Source organism: Ambystoma mexicanum, chromosome 2p (genome assembly GCF_040938575.1).
Source record: "Ambystoma mexicanum isolate Mex_15411 chromosome 2p, UKY_AmexF1_1, whole genome shotgun sequence".
Classification (NCBI taxonomy): Eukaryota; Metazoa; Chordata; class Amphibia; order Caudata; family Ambystomatidae; genus Ambystoma; species Ambystoma mexicanum.
The window spans coordinates 1,465,796,170-1,465,814,843 of NC_090923.1; the positions used below are offsets into that span (position 1 = coordinate 1,465,796,170).

General features: G+C 46.1%; 1 protein-coding gene across 3 annotated transcripts in view; it reads left to right on the top strand.

The window, feature by feature from the left end:
* LOC138567624 (syntaxin-binding protein 4-like) overlaps positions 1-18,674 on the top strand; it is an 839,836-nt gene that overhangs the window by 189,558 nt on the left and 631,604 nt on the right. Inside the window, exon 1 of one of the 3 annotated variants that reach the window (XM_069646044.1) lies at positions 5,383-5,536. The exons of 1 other annotated variant lie outside the window; for it this stretch is intronic. In XM_069646044.1, coding sequence (XP_069502145.1) covers positions 5,442-5,536 — 95 coding nt within the window. In that variant the 5' untranslated portion in view covers positions 5,383-5,441. Of the gene's footprint in view, positions 1-5,382; positions 5,537-18,674 lie in introns of those variants that run through there. One more of the 3 variants, XM_069646046.1, reaches the window with a different exon arrangement.

The window sequence follows — 18,674 nt, forward strand, 5'->3', positions numbered from 1 at the left end:
AAGTCTGGTAAGTATTGACAGTCGAGTGAGACTTGTCATTATGGGAGACATTCCTTTTATGCACTTATGTAAAACATTACCAAAGCACATGCCCAAGCTCAAACAGTATAGTGCAGAATGGGTGAAAGGCACGACAGATAAAATGTTCATGCCATGGCCTCAAGGGGGATCATTGTCAAAAGCATTATTGCAACACATGACAACATACTTGCACATTGCGTACACGGGGAAGAAATTAGAGTAAAAGGTTATTGATTCTAGAGCTGTGGACGATGTACCAAGAAGAAAGGAAACACCCACCACCTGAGGTGTGGATGCTTAGTCAACGAAAGGAGGAAGGTGTTGAGCCCTCAGCTCCCCTTACCTCACCCGACAGATTTGACCTCACCCGAAGCAAAAGACTCTAGTACAGAAAAAATAGTGTTATATCCTTTAAAGGAGTTGAAAGCGGCGACAATGTATAGTATTCCGATATACAAAACCCCAGCTTACAATAGTGACGATAGCCCAGAAGACAATAAGAGAAAAGAAGAGATCTATAAGATCATACAAGACAAAGAAGAGAGGAATGAGCGGTCAAATCTGTCGACAGAACTAGACAGGGAGTTTAAGAGATGGAAAGGAGAGAAGGATAATGCTGACGAGATAGTGCTTGTGTAGAACGAATGGATGGGAGGACAGATATTACTTAAAATAGATTGGAAGAGTTATCGAGGAAGTTAGGCAAAGAGAAGATAAGGACAAACAAGAAAGAAAGGACAAGGAGCGAGAGAGGAGATTGATAGAACATGAGCAGAAAAGGAAGAGCAGAGAGCGACGAGAACAGATATATCAGGAGGAGCAAGAAAGAAAAGAAGAACAGGCAGAAGAACAAAGAAAGTATGACAATAGGCAGAGAGCGATGGAAGACAGGGATAGAAGGGAAAGAAAGAGAGAAGAGGAGGAAGCGCAAAGATTAAGGGACAAAACATTACAGCGGCAAAGGGAAGAAGAGGAAAGGAGGGAAGGATTAAGGAGAGGGGAAGAATGAAGGCAAGAGGAAGAAAGAACTAGAACAGATGCGAGAAAGCAGGACTTAAGAATAGGGAGACCAAAGAAAAAGAGCTGGTTCGATGAGCACTGTCGTATGACTCAGAAAACCCTCAAAGAGCTTCTACACACAAAGGATAGCTTGAGACGAGAAATCATCAGTAGCCGGGTCCACTATAAAACTGCTCTGTCAAAATGGAAAAGCCAGTTGGAAGAACTTGCATGGGACGAACTGCTGCAGGCTGTGGAGCAAGGGGACTCCAAAACCTTTTGGGAGTTTATGGCGGATCGGCCGTCCCATGCAAGAACCAGAACCCATAAGGAGAACAATGTAAGTGCAAAGGCATGGTCTGTCCACGTTAGCTCCCTCTATAAGACTGACGCCCCAACCAAATTTTCTGGGAACGTTGGTAGCACTCTGCGTTTCTCAGTTCGTTAATCCAGTTACTTCTATCGAAACGAAGACTACAACTCCCAACATGCATTAACTAGAAATGTAAATGTGGTGTCCTACAGACATGAAGAGTCATCTGGTCGAGAAATGCACTCAGTTATCAGCGCTATCCTTTGATTTGTCTACTGTGGCATGAAAACGCTCCTAAACTCCATCCTTACCACTTCGATCTCTTTCTTACTTATAGACATCTTTCATGCGTGTTTAACCTTTCTTCCACTACCCTCTCCTCTGCTGACCTTTGCTAAACTCTCCCAAAGTATGCATACCCCTATTTAGTCACAATGCTCCACTGTCTGGACAAGCCAGTGGTGTACTGAGTGGGGCGGGTCGCAGGAGGGGCACGCTAACCCCCGCCCCCCACAGGCTCTTTTGAGAGCCTGACCGGCACTTCCTTAAGTGGCACTGCACAATGAGCCGGGGCTCATGAAGGGGGCGTGGCCTACTGGCATCTGGGGGGTCGCCTCCTGGCTCATTTGACCATGCCTCCTGATGGCTCCGGCTCAATGGGCTAAAGGCACCCCCGCCAGGCAGCCTTTTGTAGAGATCAGCACCCTCTCCCCAGTGGGGGAGAGGATGCTGATCTCTGCATTTATTTTCTATAGGCTTGCCTGGCAGGGGGCAGCGCATCGCCTACTCAGCCTTAATGGTGGTGCTGCCCCTCGCCAGCTGGGGAGGGGCAGCTTCACAATTAAGGCTGAAAGGGTGAGGCCCCTGGAAGCTAAGGCCGTTTTCCTAAAGACTGAATCTCCTTCCTCAAAACGAGATTTCGGAGCCTTTCGGGGCCCACTTAAAGCCCTGCTGACTGGGACCTCCCATTAGGACAATATCCCAAGTATCTCCAGACATCAGAGGTGCTCTCACATTGCTCTGTGTAAACAGAGCATTAGAATGTGAGCCATTAGGCACTGATGGGAGGGCAATGTGCATGGGAGGCAGTGATCAGTAGTGAGAAGGGTGCATAATGCTGCAGGCATTATGAAATAATGACTATGGCTTTACCCAAAGGGGGTTTGTTCAGTGGTCGAAGTGAGCGGGAGCGGTTGGGAGCGGTGCTCCTCTACTTTTTTAAATTAGGTTTTACTGCTCCGATGCTTTTATTTTAAAAAGAACCGTTCCGGAACGGTTTCGTTTTAAAATCAAAGTGTTAGAAGAAGTTGAAACGTGCACTTCAATGCACTGCACTGAACGTTCCCTTAAACAGCTGGCGCAGGTGTGTGGGGGTTTGTATTGGGCGTGGGAGGAGGCGTGGTGAAGGGGTTTGTGGGGAGTGGGTGCAGGCCAGCAGGGAACGTAGTTCCACTACTTCTTTTCGTACACTTCGACCACTGGCTTTGTTAGGCTCACATCAATCTGCATGATGCTCTTGTGACTTTGCATGCAGTATGGGGAGGATAAATCTAAAGCCATCTTCTTATTGCTCAGCATATTTCTATGATGATGTGTATAGTGTAAATTTCATTATGAAAGGGTGGTTTCTTATGCAATGTGCTTTGCTTCCAGGGCATTGCTATAAAAAAAGTATTATTTAAACACATGAAATGCAAAGGGAACCTTAATACATACCTATATCAACTAAACCTGTGAAGCTGTGCTCAGTTGCTTAAATTGTAATATATACAAAGTATGTCAGCGGAAAAGTCAAATTAAGGAAGAATCCGGCTAAAGGACAGGGAGAGGGACTCCCAAATTCAGAACCACAGATCAGACCATACCAAAAACAGAATGATTAGAAAACATGAATGTTTTATTTAAATTTCATTGTTTTTTTAAAATACACATATTAAATCATGTTTAGAGCTCATTATCTAAATATCAACATCTAATTTGGAAAATTGAAACATATAATCAAACACAGTGTTTATAACTACTATACTGTCATGACCTATTGTATACACTGGGTCTGACATGCAAACAAACAGTAGTTTCGATGGTTCAGAGCATCTAAGCTGTTTTACAATTGATGCCCATCTTCTTCAGGACGGTGCACTCCCATCAAGATGTATGCCACTGGATTTTATGATGTGGAAAACTGCGTATATAGGGCGATAATGCATTCAGCTGTGGAGATTTGTGCAAGCTGAATCCATAGTTTTGCCTAAAACTTCAAACAAAACAGAAAAACACAAACCCCAGTCAAACAAGTTCATAAATGAATTATACATTAAATGTAAAACTAAAAATAAAGTGCTAACACAATAAGCTAAAAATATGGTTTTGGTAAAAATGATCTTGTGGATACCGAACAGGATGAGCATCCCCCCTCCCCGCAGAAATGAGTCCGGCAAAAAGTCCTCCATATTTGTTAACGGGAGGAAAGGGTTTTACAGTTAAATTCTTAATTTACCATTATCTCAACCTTGGAGTTGGTCATCTTTTCCCGAATATATATCCTGAGAAATAAATGTAGACCAGCAGAACCAGTTCTCTAATAAGTAGAACTGCAAACAAAGAACAAAAACAGGTACATGCTATAATCGCGGAGGGGTAGCGATTAACTGAAATCCTCTCCGAAAAATAATGGGAAACCACCAAGCTGCAGTCCCTCCCAAAGTAACAGGAAAAGAATACGTGTGTATGTACAAACTGCTTGAGAGAAACCCATGCAGAACTATAAAGTATCGACACTAACCAGGAAAGCCTTGAAATGAAAACAACAGTAGTTTATATAAAAAACAAAAAATAAAATAAAATAAAATGAAGTGGTCTGTGCTACCAGTTGCTTAAATTGTCCATATCTCGGTGACACCATTTAACCAAAGTGTGTGATCCTGGGCAGATCATTTAATCTCACTATGTCTTATCTGCAGCTCTGTAAGTGATTCACTTCAGAGGTAATGTTAATATATCATGCTGTTATTGAAAAAAAAGCCTGGCTGTAGAGTTTCTCCATACACAACAATAGTGCAATTTAGGTACTTTGCACCACAAAGTTATTTGCCACTTGGCTTACTTATGGCAACTTATTCTAAAGCCACTTGCATGGTGCCTCCAAGGATCAAAGACTGATGATGCTCTGTGCGGTGTCCTTTTCTCCTTTTCTGTGTAGTCACTTCTGTTGGTGCAATCCACATGCAAATTAGGAGGTTGGTATGTACTTTGCCGGAGAGCGCCTGGACAGAGGTCTAATAGCTGAGTTCCCTGCATCTGTAATGATTCTGCAGTTTTCTTCTTTGTGTTGTGTTAAAATGCCATCTTCCACTAATGTAACCAAAAAAGTAGATTGGGGCGGGGGTGGGCGGTTTGTGGGGGGCGAATGAGGTCTAATGGAATTGCGTGCACTGCATTTGGGGGCAAAGTAGCAGGACTTTTTTCATGCAACTCCCCCCCCCGCCACCCTTCCCCCACTCTTGGAATACTGGAAGCTACCCTGGTTGGTGATGACTGGAACAGTATAAAACACTCTTCACGTAAAATAGCCATGTTGTAAAATAGCCTTGCCGAAAACGCCACGCAGAACGTAGATTTATTACTGGGCTGCCTGGCCTCGACAGCTGGACCCTCGCCCTGGCCCTATACATAGCTGCCGAAGTGTTGGCACTCGGGCAGCGTGGCACAGAGAGCTCCTGGCGTGGAGGCGAAACCCCGCAGCACTCTAGCGATCCAATCCCGCCATGCACGCCTGCCCTTTCCATACAATCCAGGTGCCTCCTGGGAACGGTAGGCGTGCTGCTTCATTGACAGCTCGCTGATGCTTGCATGCTAGCGCTGGGGAGCTGGGGGGCAGCCCCCCCCCCTTTTCTAGGACCCAGGGATGCCGGCTGACACTCTGCGTTACGGCTCTGCCCGCCGCTCGGATAGCGCAGTGCCCGAGGCAGCCAGCAGCGCGCCCGCTGAGTGCAGGGCTCTAATCTCGAGCGTGCTGATTTCGGTTCGGGTGGGTGGGGGCCTGGTTCGGGGGTGACCATAAAGGCAGTGGTCACGTGACCCGCACTTGCTCTGCTTCCTCTGATGCTGGATGTCTGTGAGTGACCAGCCGGTCCCAGCTAGCACCACGGACAGCGCCATGCCCACCATCTCCGTATTCTGCAAGGGGGCCTTCCTCATCAGCAGGTATTGGGGCTGGGCTGGGGGGCGGTGGCACCTGGGGGCAGGTGTGAGCGGGTCTTCTTGTTGGTGGCATTCATGGCTGACCTGTCAGCCCCGTGTTCCGCTGCCTGTTCCGTGGTCCCCAATAGTGAGCCCTCTTTTCCTATCTGTTCTCGCTTCCTCAAAAAATACCTGTGCTCGCGCGTGTGTGTTTAGGTGTGTGTGTGTGTTTAGGTGTGTGTGTGTTTTTAGGTGTGTGTGTTTTAGGGTGTCTGATCTATGCTGTCCTCGCGCGTCTCTTCATGTACCGAATCTTTGCTCCCACGCTCCCTGCGTTAAAGTCTCAGAAGCTAAAGGTACTGGCTCTCGTGCTATGAGACCTGCCCCCTCCTAGATTTGAGGGTGTCCTTCTAGATGTGGGGATGTCGTTGGCTGATGTGAGCTCTCTTTTCACGTGGGTGTTGTGCGTTTTTCGTGCGTGCGTTCTCGATCGCTCTCTCTCTGTTAGTTACCTCGGTGGTTCAATGCGCGATACATTTGCCTGTTCTCTCTTTTCCAGTGTTGGGATCAGGCCATGCAGGTCATCTCTGCCATTGCTCTCTCAGCAGAGCTGTAGGAATTCCCATCCCCGCACACTCCCCGGGACCCCCTCTCACTCCCTCCTCTAGCTACCCTTTCCTTCTTTGGGTATTTGGCTCCATATCTCAGATTTGAGCTTCTGATATGCTCACTCGTTCTCTCACTCTCCCTCCCTCGCTCTCTCTCTCACTCTGTCTCTCTCTCTTATTGGCTGGTTTGTGCTCCCTCTCAGCGTTCTCACTTTCCACCAACTTTTGGCTTTGTGTCTGATTGTTTCTCTCTCGCTCTCTCCCTCAGTCTCCCCCCTCCCTCCAGTGCTTTAAGTGGGGTAAGAAATTGAGGGGGGGGCTTCGTTTGGGGGCGTGGCTTTCATTGTGGGCGTGGCCTAACAGTGCACATTCATAGTAAGGTGAGCAAACAAATATATAAATGTATGTGAGCATTTACATGCTTGTATGCGTACTACTATGGTTTGTGTACTTTTCAAGCCATCTTTTATAAACGTAGCAATGTTACATATTTCTATGTTTATAAAAGGTGGCTTGAAAAGTGCACAAACCATAGTAAGTTGCGCACACTTGTGTTGCTTACCTTACTATGGTTTGTGTACTTTTCAAGCCACCTTTTATAAACAAAGACATTTGTAACATGTTTCTATGTTTCTAAAAGATGGCTTGACACGTAAACAATTCAAGGCATCTTTAATAAAGCGTTGATGACGGAGCCCGTCGACAAAGCTTTATAAAAGATGCCTTCAATTGTGCACGTTTCAAGCCGTCTTTTATCAACATAGAAATATTTCTACGTTTCTAAAAGATGCCTTGAAACGTACAGAATTCAAGGCATCTTTTATAAAGCTTTGTCGACCGGAGATAGACGCTTCGAGCTCTGTGATCTTTCTGCTCTGAGCAGAGATCACTGAGCCCGAGGCGTCTTTCACCCTCTGGGAACCCGCAGGCTCCGTGATCTAATCTGCATATAGATCATGGAGCCCGCGGGGATCAGTGACCTGGGGAGGGCAAACAAAGGGACAGTAACTTCCTCTGATGACCCTGATGAGAGGTCATCAGAGGAAGTTACACTGACAGAAGTGCCGCCAGCCTCAGCGTAGTTGTGGCTGGCTGGCACTTCTGTCAGCTTGTCTGACATAATGGCGGGCGCATCTCCTGTTGCGGCTGCGGCGGGTTAATGCGTCCTGCCAATGTTGTGTGGGGCTGGGGGCCCCTGCAGGGCCTCGGCTCAGCCCCACTTTCTGGAGACTGCCGGGGTTTGGCCCTGGCAGGCCCCGCCCCACTTAAAGCACTGCCTCCCTCTCTCTCTCTCTCTCTCTCTCTCTCTCTCTCTCTCTCTCTATCTCTCTCTCTTATTGGTTGTTTTGTGCTCTCTCTCAGCGTTCTCACTTTCCTTACAACCAAGTGCTGGTTTTGTGTCTGATTGTTTCTCTCTCTCTCTCTCTCTCTCTCTCTCTCTCTCTCTCTCTCCCCCACTCTCTCTCTCTCTCTCTCTCTCTCTCTCTCTCTCCCCCACTCTCTCTCTCTCTCTCTCTCTCGCCCACCCTCTCATTGGCTGGTTTGGGCTCTCTCTCTGCGTTCTCACTTTCTATCACTTTCTATACAACCAAGTGCTGATTTTGTGTCTGATTGTTGCTCTCACTCTCTCTCTTTGAAACCCTGTGTATCATTTTAAAGTTGCAGAGGTCTAATCGCTACTCGTCTCTTAGCGCGTGTCTGCCTCTGTCCCTTAGGTGTCTGATTTGCCCTCGTTCATAGTTGGAAGTGTTGGAAAAGTAAAAAATGTAAAGGGGATACCACAATGGCCGTGGTGAGGGCAGAGTTTGGAGGAGGGATAGAGCTGGTAGTTGAACTCCACTCAAAGGAAATGTTCAAAATACTACTTTAAAAATAGTGCAAATTCTTTCATGGCGCTTCTTTCCAAACTCCATATTGTACATCAATTCCACTTTAAATCACTTCCAGGGCAGTGGTGCCCCAAAATACAGTTGGTAATGCAGTGATTTTTAGTACAGATTGACCAATTATACTTGTTAGTCACGCTCGCCCCCAAAAATAGCAAATCTCCAAATATGTCTGTACAATAAGAACGTATCCAATGATTTGGATTTATTGAAGTCCAAAGTTCTTGTGAATACAGCCAACACATGTTTTGACACAAGGTCTTTCTCAAGGCTGATATCAATACATAATGATAATGGTACCAATTTGTGTTTGCAATGTCAAAATTGAAAACTAAAGTGTACATACCATGACCATGGTTAGGGACAGGAAAGCAAGAGAATGAGGAAATCAAACAAAAAGCAGTAATGATTAACCGTAACCGTACATTTCGCCGAATCCATTTTCATTGAATATGAGATCTTCAGAATAAAATGTCTTTGAAGTTGGTTGGGTAAGTGGGTACATTTTAAAATATAGATGGGGTGGGGTAAGGGGATAGGACAAGGTAGCGAGAAGTGGGGAGGAGTGGTAAGGGGGTCTCCCCTGCATAATAAAACAAATGTGAAGAATTTTTTTTTCAAAGATTTCCCCTTTAGGTGAAGTAAATTTGGTGAAATCACGGACATCTATGAATAACATTGTCAATCAATCACCCGAAACCAGATATTTAACATGCCTGGTATCCATCTTTCTAATGGTCACATAAATCAACAATACAAAATTAAATTGTGCACCAAGACAAGATGTATTGACCTTTTTACATAATAAGCCCTAGCCAGGATGATAACATAATCCAGCACCATTACCAACAAGGTTTGCCTACCCCACTCAAGTTTAAGTAGCATTTTTAAGTTTGGAAATGATTTTTTTGTCTATGAAAGTGTAAAATGCACATTTGGAAAACAATAGTGTGTCCAGCATGTAGAAAGCCTGCTTTTAACAGTGATGACTCCCACCCCATTGATAGTCATGGCCCATTGATTCCCGTGGTGTCCCTTTGAGGCCAGAAGAATGAAACTGGCTAGGCAAATGGAGCCTGGAAACACGCTAATGATGGCTGGAGAAAGGGGCACATAGCAGATTAGATCACCGAGCCCCAGGTTCCCTTGGTGGAGCTGGGGGGGTCGGAAAAGCCTTGTCAGGGCTGAGCCAGGCCGGGTCCGAGATCCTGGGAGACATCTGATGCCGGATCTCGGACCCTGCAAGAGGCGGCCCATTGACTAGCGCTGATAGTTGGGAAATCTCTGGCTCGGTGCAGCAGTGCCTGATCTTGGAGTTCTCTCTTTTTGGATGTTTGCATGTGGCAGCCAGCCACACACTATCTTGCAGTTAGGGTGTCAGTTTTGAGTTGCCTTTTTCTTGAGATGTCTATTTTGAGCCTTTTCTTGTGGCTTGGAGGTGTCTGTGTCTGATCCGCGGTCTGTTAGTGGTGGGTTGGGATGCACGTTAAATAATTCGATGTAAAAAAATCGAGCACAAACTGCGCAGAAGATTAGCGCGTAGCACTAAAAGATCGTATTTTGAAAAAATTAGTTGGGGAAGTCGGATGAAGAACATACACATTTAGTATTGACTAGTTAGCAGTATTGTAGCTTACCATGAGTAGGGCAACTTCGGGAAACAGAATTATGATCTAATCGCTGAAAGAATGCGAGAGCGTAGAAACAGAAAAAGAAATGATGCAGTGCTGGAAGAAAAGAAAAGAAGTGCACATTCATAGTACCTGAGGTATAGGCCGATTTGACCGACAAAAAATGGTCTAAAAATGCTACCACCAAAGGTTCGAACACCAAAGGTTCGAACCTTTGGAGGTAGCATTGTAAAAAAAAATGGGGGCTGTGGGGGTGTCCTCCGCATTGCCCTGCTCACTACACTTAATGGTATAGTGACCAGGGGTTGCGGGGGACACCCCCGCAGCCTTCCGTTTAAAAAAAAAAAAGAACCGGGGGTGTCCCCTGCATCGCCCCGCTCACTATACTTTATGGTATAGTGAGCGGGGGCTGCGGGGTACACCCCTGCAGCCTTCCATTAAAAAAAAAAAAGCAAAGAAAGGGAACCTGTGGTGCCGGTTCCTGATCACGGAAGTGAAAGGGAACTGGCGCTGCAAGAACCCAGTTTGAAGATGAAGGTAAGTGGGGTTTGTTTTATGTTGGGGGTGTGGGTGTGCTGAGGGTGTGGGTGGGGGGTGTTATGGGTGTGTTGTGTGTGTGGGTGTGAGTATGTATGTGTGTTCGCATGAGAAAGTTGAGAACGTTTGGTAGTTCGCACCTTTCTCATGCGAACATTTCGGCTGCGGTAGTTTCTGCCGTGGTCAAATCACTTAGATTCAGTACCCGACAAAGGACCCTTCCTCTAATTGTGTTCTACTCAACGCTGAAACCAAAATGGCACTAGTAAGTCGTCCTTCCTGACGTTCCTCTAAATAAAAAAATGATGTTCATTTTTCTGAACATGGAGAGCAGGGGACATCCCTGCAATCCCCATTCGGCATAATGTATTACCAAACATGGGGAGCGGGAGGCTCCCCCATAACTCCAGTTCGTTTTAATGGCATTCGTCTTTTGAAAGGCAAACGCAGCATTCTGCTGTTCAGCTGAGATCAGCAACTGCAATGCAAAGAAAAGTCAGCATTTTCGTAATTGCAAAATTATAGTGCAAGCTACGTTCACAATTATGGCCGTTCGATCTTTTAAATTCGGTATTTTTGGCCAATACGGTGGGCTGCCTGCGGCTGATGTATCCCTGCTAGGTTTTGCGCACTCTTCCAATGTTGAAATATCTTGAATACTTTTAAATACTTTTCTATCCATTACCTCTGTTCTCTACCCCGATCTAGCGGCAATAGCATATGGTGTGAAAGTAGTTGGGGGAACAAATCCAACAGGCAGCCCGTTGGTAAAATATGCACCAAAGGGTTGGGCCAGGATAGAAGCAAAGGTAGTGCGGCTCCTAGTGGCCCTAGACAGAGCATGCTCCAGCAGTTATGAGACAGTGCTGTTCAGGGCAGCCTTTATCCTGGCCTATTTTGGGGCTTTTAGAATAGGAGAACTGGTAGCAAGGAATACGGCAGCCAGTGACAGGCTGGCACCGGGAGACCTTAGCATAGGTAACGGCTGCATGACTATATTGCTAAGACTAATCAGCTAGGAAAAGGGAGGTGCATAACATTGCAATGTATTGCGGAAGGGGGGCATTGTCCAATCTGAATCACAAACCTTTTTCTACAATTAACACCTCAGGTGGGGGTGGGAGGGGCTATTAATGCACAAGGATGCCAGGGCACTCAGCAGGTTCCAGTTTCAGGCAGTCTTGGAGAAAGTGATTAAGGAGGTAGGCTGGGATCCAGCTGACTATAGTACCCATTCTTTCCGGATAGGTGCAGCTACGTCTGCCTGGGCCGGGGGTGTAGGGCACAAGGGAGTGAAGACGATAGGAGGTTGGAGATCTAACTCTTTCAAGAAGTACATCAGGGAAGAGTTGGTGTAACGCAACACGTCTCCCCTGCAGGTTGCAGCCCTTACAGATTAGCATGGATCGCGGGGCATTTGTTTTTGATGCGGGCAGAGAGATGGATAGAGGACGTGCAACAAGGTCTGCATTTTCGTAAAACAATCAACCCTCTGGTGGAAAATGCCAAGTATGCGCTGGGAGGGCATTCACTATAAGCTATCAGATTTGATTGGATTCCGGGACCCCCCTCAGGATATTTATTTCTTTATTTTATTAATTTTTTGCATTTATAAAGCGCACAAACAGCCCGGAGGCATTGTGGCGCTGTTACATGGAATCGGCTTAGTTACAATAATGTGTTAGATGGATAACGATAAAGATACATAGGGGTTACATAGTCTGATGCATCTTGTAACATTGAACATTCCATATAGCTAGTTTGACATGAGTGCACTTCGCGACCTAGCATGGTGACGGTGCAGGCTTTAATGGAGAGGTTTAGGTGAATCGCCATGTTTTGATGGCTACCTGGTAAGCCACCTAGGTGGGAAGGATTTAGCGCAATGGGGGAGAAGGCAATTGCAAAAAGACATGTGTGAATCACTGAGCCGCATATCCCATTGCTGGAGGGAGACGGAAATCTTCCTGTCAGAGGTAGTGCCCAGGGCCAAATGGCACAGGGCCACCTGCAGAAAGGCAGTGGAAACCTCGAGGAGGAAGCTAAATAAGGCACTGGAGAAGCTTTTTAGGAACCTCGGGTTACATTTTATTAGGCACTGGTTGCCCCAAAACAGCCCCGATCTTCTTTACTGGGACAGGGTCCACCTGTCTACGAAGGGCATCGAGATATATTACAAACAAAATCTTTAAAGCTCAAGGAGAAAGAGGATGTATGTAAAGGTACTTTTGGGTCGAACCTGAGTGGCCGTGAACCCACTCAAGTGTGGTGGCAGGGCCAGAGGAGAGAATACCATTTGGACATACGAGAGGCACCAGCCAGGAGTACAAGGGATGGTAAAAGTGGGAGAAGCATACGTCCAGCTTGCAAACGCATAATGGGACTTGCCAACAGAGTTCAGGACAGTGCAACGCCCACTGAGTACAAAGAGAAGCTATGAAAGATGGACTCCTGGTGGCGGGCATCGCTCTCCTTGACCACGAGGTGCCCAAAAGCACCACACACGCCTTGAGTTTTTTGTGTTGATTGCTTTGTAAATAATAAAGACTATGGCCGAATTGGGTATTCCACACACATCCTATGTCACTGTGTTTTGTTCAGGTCCGTGGTGTGTTTACATCGCAGTATATGATATGCCTCTACTCAGCTTATAGATCACCGAGCCCCAGCTTCCCTTGGCGAGGCTGGGGGCTCGGTAAAGCCTTGTCAGGGCTGAGGCAGGCCGGGTCCGAGATCCTGGGAGACATCTGATGCCGGATCTCGGACCCTGCAAGAGGCGGCCCATTGACCAGCGCTGATACTTGGGAGATCTCTGTCTCGGTGCAGCAGTGCCTGATCTTGGAGTTCTCTCTTTTTGGATGTTTGCATGTGGCAGCCAGCCACACACTATCTTGCAGTTAGGGTGTCAGTTTTGAGTTGCCTTTATCTTGAGATGTCTATGTTGAGCCTTTTCTTGTGGCTTGGAGGTGTCTGTGTCTGATCCGCGGTCTCTTAGTGGTGGTTTGGGATGTACGTTAAAAAATCGGATGTAAAAAAATCGAGCACAAACAGTGCGCAGAAGATTAGCGCGTAGCACTAAAAGATCGTATTTTGAAAACAAATGAGTCGGGGAAGTCGGATGAAGAACATACACATGCAGGCTTGACTAGTTAGCTTTATTGTAGTTTACCGTGAGTAGTGTGACTTCGGGAAACAGAATTACGGTCTAATCGCTGAAAGCCCGTTCTTGAGACCTGTATTGTGTGCCTTTTCTTATGGCTTGGGTGTCTGTATCCGATCCGCGCTCTTAATGGTGGGCTGTTTGCGGCGGATATATTCTCACTGGATTTTGTGCACCCTTCCAATATTGGTATGTCTTGAATACCTTTCTATCCATTTATCTCCATCTCTCTTCTCTCCCCTTCTTTTTTTCTCTCTCTGCCTCTCCCCTCTCCCTGGACAGATGTGTTTGGTAGTCTCTCTCGTTTATCCGCGCTTATTCACTGTTCTGGCCTAGCTTTTTGATCAGGTACCCTCTCTCCAAATTAGTTTTGGAGGCTGTGTCAGATCTGTGCCTCTATTAGCATTATGATGTATACACCTTTGCAGCCGGAGTCGGGGAGGCCCCAGGTCCAGGCTTTTCTCACACATTGCGGAAGACGTCACATTTCATGCTCTGGGACACACACGCCACAGACATTACTACACGCATAGTTAGAGAAAGCACTACAACTTGCCTCATGTTAAAAAAAAAGACGGAAATCAACCAATTTTTATTAATGCTAAAAAGCCGCACTACGGGGGGAGAATGCCTCTCCTTCAAGAAGAGGCACCTGTTTAACGTGCTTCCAAGATGGCGGCGACCTCAAAGGGGGAGACTTAAAATACTGGGAGCCATGTTCAATGGCGGCTGGTGAATTTGGTAATTGTAGGGGCATACATATTTTTCCACAAGTTGGAGTGAGTGAACCCAAAAGCATTAGGGATATTTTAGGCCAGCCGCTTCTCTCTTTGAAAACATTTTTTTAAAAACATGGGTTGCAATTGTGCATCTGAAAGCCGACATTTCTGCAATAGCCAGATCGAGAACAGTGTATAGGAGCATGTTGCAACACTTCTTTTGCATTTTAAGGTAAAATGAAAATCGTTAATAGTATATATTTAAAAAAAGGAGATATAAGTTAGTGAGGGAAAGGTGTATGACATATGGGAGAAGTGATAGTGGCAAGGAAACAAAAGGGGCATGGGGTCAAATCCATATGGAGAGTTGTTTAAGGAGTTTAACAAATTGGAGCTTGCATTAATGAAAATTCAGGTAGAGAGAATGAGGGTCATGACACCTCCCTATAACCATCTCAATAATATATGCCAGCAATGCCCCACAAAGCATATTTTCATGCTGCCAGAGTCTAACGATATATACCAGTATTGCCATTGAAAAAACATATTTAATTCTGGCTGTGTCCACTATATGCCAGTGTTGCCTTTTTTAAAACAGATTCTCATACTGCTGTCTATGCCCCAGAAATACCACTTAAGGACTTTGCTACCTGTGAAACTAAAAATGTAGTATACGCATTACAGTGCCCTTGTGGCAAATACTGCGTAGGGATGACCACACGTAGAGCTAAAGAACGTTGGACCGAACCTAAGTTCAACATTAGGACTGGCAACAGCAAATCACCGGTATTTAGACATTTCTAAGAAAACAGATATAACATATGTTAATGTTAACGTTAAAGAATATTCGTACCGCACACTATCACCACCGGAGTGGTCCCCTGGCACTCTGGCGGCTCTGAAAAAGGGAGGGGGTGGTGAGTTAGTGGCTTTCAGTAAGCTGAAAAAGTGCAAAGGAGCAGTGATGTGCTGTTGGCAGCCTCAACCCGGTAACTCAGTTGGCTGCGGTTGGGGTGTTTTCCAGTCGGTAGCCGTCGTGTGCTATTGTGCGAGTTTATGAGTGGTTTGTTTTGTTGTTGCATTGTAGTGAAGTTAGTGAAGTTTGTGCAGATTGTTGTGTTATAGGCTTGGGGTTGTGTTTGGTTAGAGTTTTCGAGGTATATGCAGAGGGGTGAAATTGTTAGTGGATTGGTTAATTGGGCAAATGCTAACAATCACAATTCTATCTAAGGGCCTCATTACAAGTCAGGGGGAATGGGTTAACGGGGTCCGCTAATGGATGCGGACCCGTTATTCCCATTCTGCCTGATTACGAGGTCCCCTCGCGGGACCCGGTAAGGACGCCTGGCAAAACGAGGCATTGTTACCGGGTCCCGCGAGGGGACCAGGGAGCTAATAACGGGCCGGTCGTAATCAGCCCGTTGTTAGCTCCCTCTCCCATTCCCATTGAGCCCTATGGGGGCTCGAATGGGAATGGGGAATGGGCAAGGTCTGGGCCCGGGTTCCCTGAGGGAGGAATTACCGGGCCCACCAAACTCGGAATGGCCCGGTAATTCCCCATTCAGGGAACCCGGACCCGGTTTTGGAGGCAGCCATGCCGCCAATAGCGGCATGGCTACCGCCAAACTCATAATGAGGCCCTAAGTGTGGCATATGCCGGGATTTTCCAACCCATCTAGATGCAATGCAGGCCAAAGTTCACAATCCATCTAGATGCAATGCTGGCTAGTGTTCACAATTACGTACAGGTGTGGCACATGCCAATAACCACAATTCCATCCAAGTGTGGCACATGCTAACATTCACAATTCTATTTAAGTCTGGTACATGCTTGCATTTACAAGTTCCATCTAAGTGTGGCATATGGTGAAAATCACAATTCTTTCTAAGTGTGGCACATTCTGGCCTTCACAATCCCACCTAGATGCAACGCCGGCTAATGTTCTCGATTACGTCTAGATGCGACGCTGGCTAATGTTTACGATTACGTCTAGGTGTGGCACATGCTAACATGCACAATTCAATCTAAGTGTGGCATATTCGAACGGTCACCATTCCATCTAAGTGTGGCACATGCTGACATTCACAATCATACCTAGCTGCAACGCCAGCTGATGTTCACGATTACGTCTAGGTGTGGCACATGCTAACATTCACAATTCCATCTAAGTGTGGCATGTGCTGATGATCACTATTCCATATAAGTGTGGCATATGCTAAAAATCACAATTACATCTAAGTGTGGCATATGCTAAAAATCACAATTCCCTCTGATTGTGGCACATTCTGATCTTCACGATCCGTTCTAGATGCAACGCCGGCTAATGTTCACGATTACGTCTAGAGGCGATACCGGCTAATGTTAACGATTACGTCTAGGTGTGACACATGCTAACATTCACAATTCCATCTAAGTGTGGCAAGTGCTAATAATCACAGTTTCATCTAAGTGTGGCATATGCTAATAATCACAATTTCATCTGAGTGTGGCACATGCTGACATTCATGATCCTATCTAGATGCGACGCTGGTTAATGTTCACGATTACGTCTAGCTGTAGCAAATGCTGGCATTCACAATTCCATCTAAGTTTGGCATGTGGTAATAACCACAATTCCATCTAAGTGTTGCACATGCTAATAATCATAATGCCATCTAAGTGTGGCATATGCTAATAATCACAATTCCATGTGAGTGTGGCACATGCTGATATTCACAATTCCATCTAAGTGTGGCACATGCTAATAATCACAATTCCATCTGAGTGTGGCACATGCAAACATTCACGATCCTATTTAGATGCGACGCCGGCGAATGTTCACAATTACGTCTAGGTGTGGTATGTGGTAATAATCACAATTCTATCCATGTGTGGTACATGCTGGCATTTACAAGTTCCATCTGAGTGTGGCACATGCTAAAAATCACAGTTCCGAGGTAGGGTAATGTAGAGTGGCAGGGTTTTTTGGAGTAGGTTCGAGGGGCACAGGAGGGAGATGCAAGCACACAAAGGCCTGGGGGCTGCAGAGTGACCAAATACACTATTTTTGGGCCAAAAGGAGGGAGATGCACACACACTGGGGCTGCAAAAGTTACCAAATAGACTATTTTTTGGCCCAAAAAAGGGGTTCGAGGGGCACAGGAGGGAGATGCATGCACACAGGGGCCTGGGGGCTGCAAAAGTTACCAAATACACTATTTTTGGGCCAAAAAGAGGTTTGAGGGGCACAGGAGGGAGATGCACGCACATAGGGGCCGGGGGCTGCAAAAATGACCAAATACACTATTTGCGGGCTACGAGGAGGTTCGAGGGGGCACAGGAGGGAGATGCAAGCACACAGGGACCTGGGGGCTGCAAAAGTTACCAAATACACTATTTTTGGGCCAAAAGGAGGGAGATGCATGCACACGGGGACCTTGTGCTGCAAAAGTTACCAAATACACTATTTTTTGGTCTTAAGGAGGTTTGAGGGGCACAGGAGGGAGATGCACGCACATAGGGGCCTGGGAGCTGCAAAAGTTACCAAATACACTATTTTTGGGCCAAAAGGAGGTTCGAGGGGCACCGGAGGGAGATGCACACACACGGGGGCCTGGGAGCTGCAAAAGTTACTAAATACACTATTTTTGGGCCAAAAGGAGGTTGGAGGGGCACAGGAGGGAGATGCATGACATAGGGGCCGGGGGCTGCAAAAATGACCAAATACACTATTTGCGGGCTAAGAGGAGGTTCGAGGGGGCACAGGAGGGAGATGCAAGCACACAGGGACCTGGGGGCTGCAAAAGTTACCAAATACACTATTTTTGGGCCAAAAGGAGGAGATGCATGCACACAGGGACCTGGTGCTGCAAAAGTTACCAAATACACTATTTTTTGGTCTTAAGGAGGTTTGAGGGGCACAGGAGGGAGATGCACGCACACAGGGGCCTGGGAGCTGCAAAAGTTACCAAATACACTATTTTTGGGCCAAAGGGAGGTTCGAGGGGCACAGGAGGGAGATGCACACACACGGGGGCTGCAAAAGTTACCAAATACACTATTTCTGTACCAAAAGGAGGTTTGAGGGGCACAGCACTCACCTGCTTCAACATGTGGAAACATACCACATCTACGATGCGTCATCCAAGAGGTAATGCACCCATTACCAAGAGCGGGTGACCTGTCCAAAAGACTGGCACAGAGAAAACTATATTGGATACAGAAATTGGATGCCATGACACCATTGGGAATAAATGAGTAATATTATCTTGGCCATTTCCTCTAAAAATATATATCTTAGTCACTTCAGAACACTTTAGGTAAAGACATAAACACCTTAAGTGTACTCCACAATGAAAAATGTGTCATATTTTATTTCATGAAGAATGTGAACTACAACTTGGAGACAGAAACAATATGATTTTAAGATGTGAGCTTAATGTAGACTAATCCGGTCTCTGCTAAATTGTACTAACAATGTACTAAATATGGCAATTGGATATAACCCACTAAGGATAATCCTCACAATGTGAAATGGTTATATAGAAACATCTACTTGCACTGATATCAAAATTGTTAAAATGTAATGATTGGTTTACCAATCACACAGATTGTGAACTCCAATAGTGAGGCAGTAATATA